This window comes from Chrysemys picta, chromosome 13 (genome assembly GCF_011386835.1).
Source record: "Chrysemys picta bellii isolate R12L10 chromosome 13, ASM1138683v2, whole genome shotgun sequence".
Lineage (NCBI taxonomy): Eukaryota > Metazoa > Chordata > Testudines > Emydidae > Chrysemys > Chrysemys picta.
In genome coordinates this window covers 47,675,597-47,689,527 of record NC_088803.1, presented here as the reverse complement: position 1 = coordinate 47,689,527, position 13,931 = coordinate 47,675,597, and the positions used below count along the sequence as shown (strand labels likewise).

Here is a 13,931-nt window from a genome sequence, read left to right as displayed (position 1 = left end):
TCTAAAATATATTTGGGGGGGGGGGAATGAGATTTTATATACATCTATTTTATATACATGTATTTCTAAGCGTAAAATGTATCCGTACAGATACATTTGCTAAGATATGTGAGGGTAAAAGCCAACAGGGAGCCTCAGATGATTGAGCAGTGTGACACTTGGGGAATTGTTTGGGTTGGAAAAGAACTTCGTGACTTCAGCTCTTGAGGTGGAGAGAATGAATGCAAAAAAAAATCTGATCGTTCTTATTTGTGAAATTTGAGTAAACTCTATGGTTCTATTTTACATATTTTAATACTAGACTGTTTTCCTTAGCTCCAGCTAATTAGAGAGGCTGTATGCTCCAGGGGTTAGGGAATGGAATGGAAGTCTGGAGACCTGAGTTGTGCTCCTGGCTGTTCCATCAGTTTGTTGTATGACCTTGTACAAGTCATGTAACCTCTCCGTGCCTGAGTTTCCTGGGCAGTAAAATGAAGAGAATAATCTGTACTCACTTCTTGTAAAGCTCTCACAACTGGGGGGGAAAAAAGTGATATAGGAGCCAAGTATCCCCTATCAATAGAACCTTAGAAATGTAGGGTTGGAAGGGACCTCAAGAGGTCATCTAGTCCAGCCCCCTGCACAGAGGATGGACCAAGTATACCTATACCAACCCTTAAAAGTGTTTTGTCCAGTCCTCCATCTTAAAAACCTCCAATGACGGGGATTCTACAACCTCCCTGGGAAGCCTATTTATTGCTTCTCTATCCTTAGAGTTAGAAAGATTTTTCTAATATCTAATCTAAATCTCCCTTGCTGCAAATTAAGCCATTTTACTTCTTGTCCTATCTTTAGGGGACATGGAGAACAATTGCTCATTGTCCTCTTTATAACAGACCTTAACACATTGGAAGGTTGCGGTCGAGTCCAACCCTCAGTCATCTTTTCTCAAAACTAAACATGCCAGTTTTTTAGGTCAGCTTTTCTAAACCTTTTAGATTTTTTTTTTTTGTTCTCCTCTGAACTCTCTTCAGTTTGTCCCCATCTTTCTTACAGTGTGGTGCCCAAAACTGGACACACTACTCCCTCTGAGGCCTTACCAGTGCCAGAGTGGGAGAAATATTCTCCTGTCTAGTACATACAACACTCATGTTAATACAGAATATTAGTCTTTTTCACAACTGCATCACACTGTTCATTCATTGAGTTTGTGATCCACTATACCCCTCTGATCCTTTTCAGCAGTACTTCTACCTAGCCATTTCTTTCCCATTTTGTATCTCTGCATTTCATTTTTTTTCCTTCCTAAGCGTAATATTCTTTATTTAATTCTGTTGATTTTGTTCCAATTCTCTAATTTGTCAAGGCTATCCTGAATTCTATTCCTGTCCTCCAAAGTGCTTGCAGCCCATCCCAGCGTGATGTCATCCACCCATTTTATAAGCATACCCTCCACTCCGTTATCCAAATCATTAATGAAAATATTGAATATTACCAGATCCAAGACAGATCCCTGCAGGTCCTTCAATATACATCCCACCAGTTTGACAGTGAACCATTGATAACGACCCTGAGTACAGTCTTTCAAGCCATTGTGCACCCACTTTACAGTAATTTCATCTAGACCACATTTCCCTAATTGACTTATGAGTGTGTCATGTGGGACTGTGGGACTTATTAAAATCAAGATATATCTCACGTACTGCTTTCCTCCCATCCACTAGGCCAGTAACCAAGTCAAAGGAGGAAATGAGGTTGGTTTGTCATGATTTGTTCTCAACAAATCCATGTTGGCTATTACTTACTTAATGCCTAATGGCTATTTCCGGGGGGCAAGGCCGGTTGTGTGATGCTTTATTTGAGGATGGATTGTTTCCTGCCAACAGCAGGTGCTCAGCATAGGTTCTGAAGTATAGGCTTGCTACCACTACCTCGGCATGCAAGACTACAAATATTGTTTACAAAATTATCTTCCTATTTTAAAAGTCCATGTACAGTAGCTGACTCATGCTGCAAAACACTCTGAGCAGCTGCAAGATGGGAGTCACTCTTGGCTCTCCTGAGAACTTTACACACCTGCACTTGATTGTATGGGGCCTCAGCCTTATGTGAATGCCCTTTGGTTTTGTGGTGCTTTCTTTAATATAAACTCCACAACCATCCTAGGTTCTTTAGAGAAGCCGTTTAAGAAAAACCTTGTGTGTGAACATTTCATAGGAAACTACAGGGTTGCTAGCAAGGCTGCTGTTTTATAGCTGCAGAAAACTTTTGTTTCAGTTCTCACTTTAATCTTTTCTTGTCTGCTTTCAGGATAGTATTAATCTGTGCTAAACGAACCTTATGTGTGGCTTTTTCTATCCTGCCGTATGGGGAGAGCTTACGAATCAGGTGAGTCTATATTTGTAACTTGACATATCTGAATTGCTCTAAAGTGTCCAGTCCGTTACCATATATAACAGCCTAATTTATGAAATGACGTAGCCTCATAAGTGAGTGTAACTGTAATATACCATAGCCCATTTTAGTATACCCTGAAACAAAGAAAATGCATATTTTAAATGTTCTTATCAGACTTAAGGAATGCACAAAATAGCAATGCACTCATTGAGTAGTTAAATAAAATATAAAAATCAAATTGATTGATTCAATGTCAATTAAAGTACTGAACCAGACCATAGAGAGTCAGTTAACTCTCCCCCCCCCCCCCCCATTCATCAGCCAAAAGACAATGCATAGTAATCAAGTGTAAAAGTATAATTAGGCAAGCCAAAAAAGAATTTGAAGAGCAACTAGTGAAAGACACACAAAGTAACAGCAAAATTTTTCAGTACATCAGAAGCAGGAAGCCTACCAAGCAATCACTGGGGCCACTGGATGATCAAGGTGCTAAAGGAGCACTCAAGTAAGACAAGACAGTTGCAGAAAAGCCAAATGAATTCTTTGCGTCAGTCTTCACTGCAGAGAATGTGAGGGAGATTCCCACACTTAAGCCATTCTTTTTAGGTGACAGATCTCAGGAGCTGTCCCAGATTGAGATATCAGTAGAGGAGATTTTGGAATAAATTGATGTATTAAACAGTAATAAGTCACCAGGACCAGAATGTATTCACCAAGAGTTCTGAAGGAATTCAGATATGAAATTGCAGAACTACTAATTGTGTTTTTTAAAAGGGTCAAGACGCAATCCCAGCAATTACAGGCTGGTGAGCCAAACTTCAGTATCAGGCAGATTGGTTGAAACTATAGTAAAGAACCGAATTATCAGGCACACAGATGAACACGATGTGTTGGGGAAGAGTCAGCACTGCTTTTATATAGAAAATCATGCCTCACCAATCTATTAGAATTCTTTGTGGGTGCCAATAAACAATCCAGTGGATATAGCGTACTTTGACTTTCAGAAAGCCTTTGACACGGTCCTTCACCAAAGGCTCTCAAGCAAAGTAAGGAGTTATGGGATAAGAGGGAATGTCCTCTCATGGATCAGTAACTGGTTAAAAGATAGGAAACCGAGGTTAGGAATAAACGGTCAGTTTTCACAGTGGAGAAGTAACTAGCAGAGTCCCTCAAGGATCTATACAGGGACCAGTGCTGTTCAACATATTCATAAATGATCTGGAAAAAGTAGTAAACAGTGAGGTAGCAAAGTTTATAGATGATAAAAAATTATTCAAGATAGTTAAGTCCAAAGCTGACTGCAAAGAGTTACAAAGGGATCTCACAAAACTGGGTAACTGGGCAACAAAATGGCAGATGAAATTCAATGTTGATAAATCCAAAGTAATGCACATTGGAAAATATAATCCCAACTATGCTTACAAAACGATTGGGTCTAAATTAGCTGCTACCACTCAAGAAAGATCTTGGAGTCATCATGTATAGTTCTCTGAAAACATCCGCTCAGTGCGCAGCAGCAGTTAAAAAAGCAAACAATGTTAGCACCCATTAGAAAAGGGACAAATAAGACAGAAACAATCATCATGCCACTACATAGATCCATGACACACCCACATCGCTAATACTACATGGAGTTCTGTTTGTCCCATCTCAAAAAAGATATATTAGGACTGTAAAAAAGTACAGAGAAGCGCCACAAAATGATTAGGGATATGGAACTGCTTCCATATGAGGAGAGATTAAAAAAGACTGAGACCACTCAGCTGGGGAAAGAGACAAATAACGGGGGGAAAGATTGAGATCTATGAAATCAAGAATGGTGTGGAGAAAGTGAATAAGGAAGTGTTGTTTACCCCTTCACATAATACCGGAACAAGGGTCACGCAAAGAAATTAATAGCAGCAGGTTTAAAACAAACAGAAGGAAGTATTCTTCTTCGAGTGCTTGCTCATATCCATTCCATTAGGTGTGTGCGCGCCGCGTGCACGATCGTCGGAAGATTTTTACCCTAGCAACACCGGCGGGTCGGCTGTGGAGCCCCCTAGAGTGGCGCCTTCATGGCGCTGAATATATACCCCAGCCGACCCGGCGCCCCCTCAGTTCCTTCTTACCGCCCCTGACGGTCGTTGGAACTGTGGAGCGCTGCTTAGCTGTTCTCCACTCTCCCTAGCTTACTTCATTATTCGTAGTTATAGTTATAGTTATAGTCCTAGTGTTGTAGTTTTAAAAGTTGTCTAGTTGTTTTAATAGTTCAGGGGATTAAGGGGGTCGTCTCCCCCTTTCTCCCCCGGCCGCGGGGCCGGGCTCATGCCCAACGCTCCCGGCTTCAAGCTGTGCGCCTCCTGCGCTAAGCCTATGCCCACGAGCGACCCGCACGACTCCTGTCTGAAGTGCCTGGGAGAGTCCCATCAAACAGATAAGTGCAAGATCTGTAAGGCCTTCAGACCAAGGACCAAGAAGGAGCGGGACTTTCGGCTCCGGCAACTCCTGATGGAGGCGGCACTTACTCCGGACGCTCCATCCACAAGTCAAGCCCCGGCACCTTGCGCCTCGGTGCGCAGTGCCCCGGCGGCACCGGCCATGACGACCACGCGAGTGGCGTCAGATGAGCCTTCCCGGCACCGGACCTCGTCGGCACCGCAAGCACGGCAAGTGCCTCGGCGCCGGTCATTATCCCCAGGGCGTAAGAAAGCCCATAAGACGGGGACCTCCGTGCCGAAGACGCTGGCTCCCCCAGTGCCGGGGGTAGAGCCGCGTACGCCGGTGGAGCACCGGAAACAGGTGCCTCCAGCACCGTCGACTCCGGCGCCGAGGCCGTTGAGTCCGGTGCAGACGGCGTCTCCACCGAGGCCGGCGGTGATACAGTGCCTCCCGTCGACGCCAGAGACCTTCGCGGCGGCGAGAGACTTAATAGCTCTCACGGAGCCGGCACCGCCTCAACCACCGGCACCGACGGCACCGTTGACTCGCCCGGTCCAGTCGAGGGGGAAACCTGCCTTGATGTGCCCTCCATCACAAGGGCTGGAACCTCGGCACCGATCCAGGTCCCGAAGCAGGTCCCCACGCCGCTCGCAGTCCCGGCACCGAGTACCGTCTCGGCACCGGTCGTACTCGCGGCCAAGATCTTCTTCGCGGCACCGCTCTACGTCTCGGCACCGCTATGATCGTCGGCACCGATCAACGTCGAGACGTAGTTCTCGGCACCGCCACGGTCGACGCTCGACGTCGAGGGGCCGCTCCCGGCACCGGGCATACTCCAGGTCCTCGTCGAGGTCCAGATCCGACTCCCGGCACCGACGAGGTCATCGGCACCGGTCGCGGTCCCGGCACCGATCGCCGGCACCGCGCAGAGATAGGTCATCTCCAGACCGGCACCGTGCGGCACCACAGCCCACGGGGCTCGTTTCATCTCTCTCGGCACCGCCATGGCCGTCAAGATCGGTGTCTCGCTCCTCGGAGGACCTGTCGAGATCGGCATATCCCCCTCAAGGGCAAGCCGAGGAACGAAACTTCGCCCATTGGCAGGAGATGGCAGAGGACCACTCTCATGGACCATCTCACTGGTCGTTTTGGACCCCGTGGGCGTACCATCAGGCGCAAGGGGCTCCAATAGCTTCGACCTCTCGCTCGGGTCACTCCGTTAGAAGGGCCCCGGAGTCCACCATCTCTCGGCCTCCGCCAGGGGGCATGGAGGCTTCAGTGTCCACACCACCCGACACCATGGACCCAAGTGCAGGTGATGCCCCGGCCCAAGAGCAGGGGGATCAGGACCCCCCCTTGGATCCAGTGCCACCGGAGGCATCCTCTTCCTCCTCTCCGGATGAGGCAGTGGCGGGCACTTCCTGTACGGGTCCCCCTCCGATAGATCTTCAGGCTCACCAGGATCTCCTGCGTAGGATGGCCCGTAATATGGACCTACAGGTGGAGGAGATAGTGGAGGTTCACGACCCGATCGTGAATATCCTTGGAGCAGATGCCCCATCGAGGGTGGCGTTACCTCTGATCCGCACGATCCAAACAAATGCGGATACGATATGGCAAACTCCTGCCTCCATTCCACCCACAGCGAGAGGGGTGGAAAGAAAATACTTTGTCCCGTCTAAGGACTGTGGGTACTTGTATACCCACCCCCAACCGTGTTCACTGGTGGTGGAATCAGTGAATGCACGAGAGCGCCACGGCCAGCAGGCTGCAGCGCCTAAATCAAAAGAGGCTAAGCGGCTCGATCTGTTTGGCCGCAAGGTTTACTCAGCCGGAGGGCTACAACTTAGAGCGGCGAACCAACAGGCGCTACTGAGCCGCTACAATTTCAACTCCTGGAACTCTATGGGGAAGTTTAAGGAGTTGATTCCCCAAGAGTCCAGGGAGGAGTTTGGAGCCATGGTAGAGGAGGGCAAGAAGGTGGCTCGGACCTCCTTGCAAGCCTCCTTGGTCATTGCAGACTCAGCGGCGAGGACCCTGGCTTCGGGTGTCGCTATGCGCAGGATCTCCTGGCTTCAGGTTTCGGGTTTGCCTCCGGAGCTGCAGCAAACCCTACAAGATCTGCCTTTTGAGGGTCATGGATTGTTCTCAGATAAGACGGACTCTCGCCTGCAGAGCCTCAAGGACTCGAGAACAATCATGCGCTCCCTGGGGATGCATGTTGTGGGCCCCCAGCGCAGGCCGTTTAGGCCGCAGCCTCAGCGCTTCTACCCCCCCCCGCCTCGTCAGAGACAGGACTCGGCCCGGAGGCGAGGGCGAGGTGGTAGAAGAAGGTGGACCGGCCCTCAACCTGGCCAGAACCAGGGGCCACCTAGACCACCTTCAGGCCCCAGGCAGAACTTTTGAAGGTGCGGTCGAGGACGGCGCCCCAGTCATCCCCCAGGATCCAGCCCCCTCCTTTCGGGATCGCCTCTCCCACTTCCACCGTGCTTGGTCCCTTATAACTTCGGACCGTTGGGTCCTCCGCACGGTGGAGAGGGGATACGCTATCCAGTTTTCTTCATTTCCCCCCTCCTCCCCCCCTTCCCCGTCCCTCTTCAGGGACCCTTCTCACGAGCAACTTCTTATACAGGAAGTCTCTACGCTCCTCGCCATGGGGGCCATAGAGGAGGTTCCGGTGGATTTAAGGGGCAGGGGATTCTATTCCCGTTACTTCCTCATCCCCAAGTCCAAAGGAGGTCTGCGACCCATCTTGGACTTGCGCGGACTCAACAAATTCGTAGTAAAGTTGAAGTTCCGCATGGTCTCTCTGGGGGCCATTATCCCTTCCCTCGATCCTGGAGACTGGTTTGCCGCCCTCGACATGAAAGACGCATACTTTCACATTGCTATTTACCCGCCTCACAGACGCTTCCTCCGATTCGTGGTAAACAGGATGCACTACCAATTTGCAGTCCTTCCCTTCGGCCTATCTTCGGCCCCACGGGTCTTCACGAAATGTATGGCTGTCGTGGCAGCGTACCTTCGTCGGCAAGGGATACAGGTGTTCCCGTACCTAGACGACTGGCTGGTACGCGGTCGCACCAAGGAACAAGTTCGCGATCACGTCCACATAATAGTGCGCACATTCAACAAGTTGGGTATCCTACTCAACAAGGACAAATCCACTCTAGAACCTACCCAGAGAATAGAATTCATCGGTGCGGTTCTAGACTCCAGACGCGCACAAGCCATCCTGCCAGACAATCGCTTTTGCACCATCACGAGCCTCATCCAAGGACTCAAGGCCTTCCCAACTACCACGGTGAGGTCGTGCCTTACCCTGCTGGGTCACATGGCTTCCTGCACGTACGTAACCAGGCATGCCAGACTTCGGCTTCGCCCACTCCAGACCTGGGTGTCATCAATATACCGCCCACATCGGGACAGCCTGAATATGGTGGTCACAATCCCGAACTCGGTCCTGACCTCCCTCACATGGTGGCTAGATCACAATGTGGTTTGCGAAGGGATGCCGTTTCACGCCCCACAACCCTCTCTGCACCTGGTCACAGACGCTTCATCTCTGGGTTGGGGCGCCCATCTCAACGAGCACCATACCCAGGGCCTGTGGACTGCACCTCAGCTAGCCCTACACATCAATGTTCGGGAACTGATGGCGGTGCGCCTGGCGTGCCAGGCATTTCTCAATCTCCTACGGGGCCGCTGTGTGTTAGTTCTCACCGACAACACCACGGCCATGTTTTACATCAACAAGCAAGGAGGAGCACGTTCGTCAATTCTATGCCAAGAGGCCATTCGCCTGTGGGACTTCTGCATCGCCCACTCAATCCATCTCACGGCATCGTTCCTCCCTGGAGTCCAGAACACTTTAGCGGACCGACTCAGCAGGTCCTTTCAAACGCACGAGTGGTCTATCCGTCCGGACATCATACATTCCGTCTTCCAGAAGTGGGGGTTTCCCCAGATAGACCTGTTTGCATCTCGAGACAACAGGAAGTGCCACGTGTTCTGCTCCCTGCAAGGTCGAGCCCCAGGCTCCCTCTCGGATGCGTTTCTCCTTCCCTGGAAAGACCACCTGTTTTATGCCTTCCCTCCGTTTCCTCTGGTCCACAAGGTACTGCTCAAATTGCGCAGAGACCAGGCACAGGTAATTCTGGTCGCTCCAGCGTGGCCGAGACAACATTGGTACACCACGCTGCTGGAACTCTCGGTTCAGACACCGATCCCGCTTCCGTTGTATCCGGATCTCATCTCGCAGAACCACGGCCGGCTGCGTCACCCCGACCTGCAATCACTCCACCTCACGGCGTGGCTGCTCCATGGTTCACCCAGGCAGAGCAACAGTGTTCACACTCTGTCCAACAGATTCTGCTGAGCAGTAGGAAGCCTTCAACACGGACCACATACTTGGCCAAGTGGAAGCGGTTCTCCTGTTGGTGCGAACAACGAGCCACGTCCCCATTGCACGCACCTATTCCTCTTATTTTGGAATATCTCCTCTCCCTAAAACAGCAAGGGTTGGCGATATCTTCAATTAGAGTTCACCTGGCCGCTCTATCGGCCTTCCATCCAGGGGAACTCGCGTCCTCGGTATTCTCTAACCCGATGGTCGTTAGATTCCTCAAGGGCTTAGACCGGATGTACCCACAACAACGTCAGCCCGTTCCGACGTGGGACCTCAACCTGGTTCTCTCCAAGCTCACAGGTCCTCCATTCGAGCCACTGGCCACCTGTTCACTTCTGTACCTGTCCTGGAAGACAGCCTTCCTCGTAGCCATCACCTCAGCAAGGCGCGTTTCTGAACTCAGGGCGCTTACTTCCGAGCCCCCTTACACAGTTTTCCACAAGGATAAAGTGCAGCTTCGTCCACATCCTGCCTTTCTCCCTAAAGTGGTTTCTCCATTTCATATCAACCAGGATATATTTCTCCCGGTTTTTCACCCTAAACCACATGCTACTCGCCAGGATCAACGTTTGCATTCCCTGGACGTGCGAAGGGCCCTGGCCTTCTATATTGACCGCACAAAGCACTTTAGAAAGACGACGCAACTCTTCGTTGCAGTGGCCGACCGAATGAAAGGATCACCGGTCTCCTCACAACGCCTATCCTCCTGGATTACGTCTTGCATCCGGACTTGCTACGACCTGGCAGGTGTCTCAGTACCACACCTCACCGCTCACTCCACGAGGGCCCAAGCTTCCTCGACGGCTTTCCTGGCGCAAGTTCCGATCCAGGACATTTGTAGAGCTGCGGTTTGGTCGTCAGTCCACACGTTTACGGCTCACTATGCACTAGTGCAGCAGTCCAGGGACGATGCTGCCTTCGGATCAGCAGTTTTGCACACAGCAATGTCTCACTCCGACCCCACCACCTAAGTTGGGCTTGGGAGTCACCTAATGGAATGGATATGAGCAAGCACTCGAAGAAGAAAAGACGGTTACTCACCGTTGTAACTGTTGTTCTTCGAGATGTGTTGCTCATATCCATTCCAAACCCGCCCTCCGTCCCCACTGTCGGAGTAGCCGGCAAGAAGGAACTGAGGGGGCGCCGGGTCGGCTGGGGTATATATTCAGCGCCATGAAGGCGCCACTCTAGGGGGCTCCACAGCCGACCCGCCGGTGTTGCTAGGGTAAAAATCTTCCGACGATCGTGCACGCGGCGCGCACACACCTAATGGAATGGATATGAGCAACACATCTCGAAGAACAACAGTTACAACGGTGAGTAACCGTCTTTTTCTTCACACAACATACAGTCAACCTGTGGAACTCATTGTCAGGGAATGTTGTGAAGGCGAAAAGTATAGCTGGGTTCAAAAAAGAATTAGATAGGTTCATGGAGAATAGATCCATCAATGGCTATTAGCCAAGATGGTCACGAACGCAACCCTATACTGTGGGTGTTATTAGACTTCTGACTGCTAGAAGCTGACTGGATGATGGGATGGATCACTCAATAAATTGCCCTGTTCTGTTCATTCCCTCTGAAGCAGGGCCGGCTCTGGCTTTTTTGCCGCCCTAGGCAAAAAAGCCGCCCCCCTCGCCCCCCAGCGCGGCAGGGGAGGGCGCCAAGCCCAGCCGCGGGCCCACAATCCCCGACCGGCCGGAGCACCGGGAGCAGGGCGGAGAGCCCGACCGGGGCTCTCCGCTCTCCCCGGCGGCCAGAGCACCGGGGGGAGGGCAGAGAGCCCCCCGTGGGGAGCACATGCTTGGTGGGCTGCTGCCTGGAGCTGGCCCTGCTCTGAAGCATGTCACCAGGCAGTGTTTGAAGACAGGATACTCGGCTAGATGGACCATTGGTCTGACCCACTATGGCCATTCGTATGCTCTTATGAGGTGTATGCTTTGAGATTTAAAAGGGAAATAGGGCCCTGTTCCTGGAGACACTTATGCCCATGCTTAACTTCATGTATGTGAAACCATTTTATCATGAGACTACTCGTGTGCAGAATTAGCAAGTGCCTAAGTGTTTGCAATATCAAGGCCTAAGACCTCTTGCTTGATGCAAAAACCTGACAATGAATAAAGGTTGTGGTGTTAGGATAGAACCTCCTTTTTTTTTTTTTTTTAAGGTAACCAGTTATGCTACACTTTTAGGGGTTTTACACAATATTTGAATCTTTTATTGAAAACAAAGTCAAACTACCTCTCCTTCCGCCACCACTCTAATAGTAATAGTAAAAGATTGGAGCTAGGAGTCTTGAGTTTACTTTTCTTGGCCAAAAAAAAAAATAATCTAATCGAGGAAGATGGAGTGCAATAGGTATTTGTCACCAGTTGTGCTTTTGTTTGTGGGGGGGGGAGTGTTTTTAAAGGTTTTTTCCTTTATATAATGTGAGAAGGGCATTTGCTACCACCTTGGCCAGCTATCACTGACACCAAACAACTTGAGTTGGGAAGTTTCAGTCCTTTATTAAGTTAAAGGGAATGGAAACTTGCCAGTCCTGATAAGAGAAACTGGATAACTCCATTGGGTTGGTCATCCTTGCCCACCTTATTGCACTGTTTGCAGTTGGTTCTCTTTGAAGTTTTGAGGTAGTGCTGAGTGCCCTATTAACTTTTTTTTTAAAATATTTTGGTCAGACTGTTCATTATTTTGCACTTAGCTCTAATATACCACTAGAGGTAAAGGCAAGTGCTATCTTTCCTGACTCTCGTTTTCAGGGATTTGTAACTCCACCATAATAATTAATACTTTAAGATGCTCTTCTGACTCTTTAAAAAAAAAAAAAAAAAAGATGTATTAAGCCCTGAAAATAACATTAAATGTTGAATGCCACTGTGACTACCAAGAACTGAAAACAATCCATTTATGGCAAATTATATGCAATGTATTTTGGAAATGTAAGAAATGTGTTCCAAATGTACACAATACAATTGCAAATACTCACACATGAGGAATAATAAGTGAGGAGAACTAGAGGAAAATCCATGTAGGATTCTCTTGTGAGCTTTGAGCTAGCTCTGTGGACGTTTGATTTACACAGTCTACAGAAAGTATTGCATTTACTCTTAATCCACCGTTGCTAAAACAATTGTGTTGTCACTTATGTCCTGTACATAACTTATGGAAGAAGGAAACGGATGTTTAGTGGTGGAAATTGTATTGTATGCAAACATACTTTCTACAAAAATAGGCAATGGGAAACGTTTCTCTCACTTGATGGGAAAGCAGCAAGGTCACTTGAAAGAGTTGGATTCTATAGCTGGCTGCTAAAGTACCACTTCTTTCAGCTTTTCCTTGTCAGATGATGATGATTTGACCAAAATACAGTAACTTTATTTATTTAGACTGAAGTATGTGGCAAAATTGCTGTTACTAAAATAGAGTTCTGCTAGAAATCTCTATTTATTTAGTCAGTGTGGTGTTTATGAATGCGGGCTCCAGTCAGTAAAGTGTAACTGAAAGGTTAGCTGATAGTGTAGGGAAACTAGTAATGTAAAACATGTTTGCTGCTTGTGTTTGCTACCCAAAACGTGTACATTTGTTAGTGCAGTATAGGGTTGTACATGTGTGTAGAAAGATTACATGTGGCTCAGTTTAAATGATAGTAAGCATAATAATACTGAGCTGAATTAAAAATAACCAGTTTCTGTCCTGTTAGATTGTTCTCTAGTTAAGTGAACCTCTTACATTTTGAGTAGGGTATTTAAAAATTAATGCTTGCTTGAAAAGGGGAATGGGAAGACGGAGTGGAATTTTTTTCCAGTGGTGTTAATGTTGGTGCTATGGCATGTTTAGTGTTTACTGTAGAGGAAGTTAGACTTTGTAATGCAGTTTCTTATAGTACACTTCAGTATCCATCTTCATTTACAGTGATCTAAAAATGGAAGGGCAGAAACAGCGACATCCTTCTGGTGGTGTTTCAGTCTCTTCAGAGATGGTTCTTGGATTGGAAGGAGTGGAGCTTGGAGCTGATGGCAAGGTAAGGAAATATTTTGTTTCTTGTAGAGTCCACCATACTAATGAATGGAGCTGCGGGTGGAGTAGAAAATTGAGGATTGGTGGGTCTGAGTGTTATTCCCTGCTCTGTCACTATATGACCATGAGGCGTAGACATTAAGTGACCTGCCCCATCCCGCCGGAGGTGCTGAAGCTTAATTATTGTTTATAAAGCACTTGGAGGTCCTTTCATAAGAGGTGTCCTGGGAGGTGGAGAAGAGCTCCTTCCCTAGGTGGCACTGATGGGCCACTAGGGTCATGCTGGGTCTGGTGAGACTGGTAGGGAGGCCCCTGTCCAGTTCATTCTCCCCACTGACAAAGAAGCTGTCTTCTCCTGGGGTTCCCAGAGCAGTGCACTGATGCTGCTGCTTTGGTGCAGATATGGGCCCAGCCTCAGATTAGAAAATTCATGTTCAGTTATTTGGCATGCTACCAAAATTCTGCTGACAATGCAAGTGTTGGAAGAGAAATAGTGACTCCTCAAATGTTTGTATTTGTGCCAAACCTGAATGAAATTTAATGGGACAAAGAAATAAAACTTTTCTGGCCCCTGGCTTTCTCCCTGTTGAATTTCCCAAGGCCTGTTGCAAACAATGGAGACTACTCAAAAACAGTTGCAAGCATTTTTTTTAGAATGGAAAGTGTTAGCCTAAATATAGAGGTGATTCACAGCTCCTCCTATAATTAC

At 48.5% G+C, this 13,931-nt stretch overlaps 1 protein-coding gene across 2 annotated transcripts in view; it reads left to right on the top strand.

Annotated features, from left to right (window-relative positions):
* Nucleotides 1–13,931, top strand: part of CABLES2 (Cdk5 and Abl enzyme substrate 2) — a 53,162-nt gene that overhangs the window by 28,219 nt on the left and 11,012 nt on the right. For both annotated transcript variants that reach the window (XM_024114908.3, XM_065566127.1), the window contains 2 exons: nt 2,290–2,367; nt 13,118–13,226. In XM_024114908.3, coding sequence (XP_023970676.3) covers nt 2,290–2,367; nt 13,118–13,226 — 187 coding nt within the window. The remainder of the gene's footprint in view (nt 1–2,289; nt 2,368–13,117; nt 13,227–13,931) is intronic.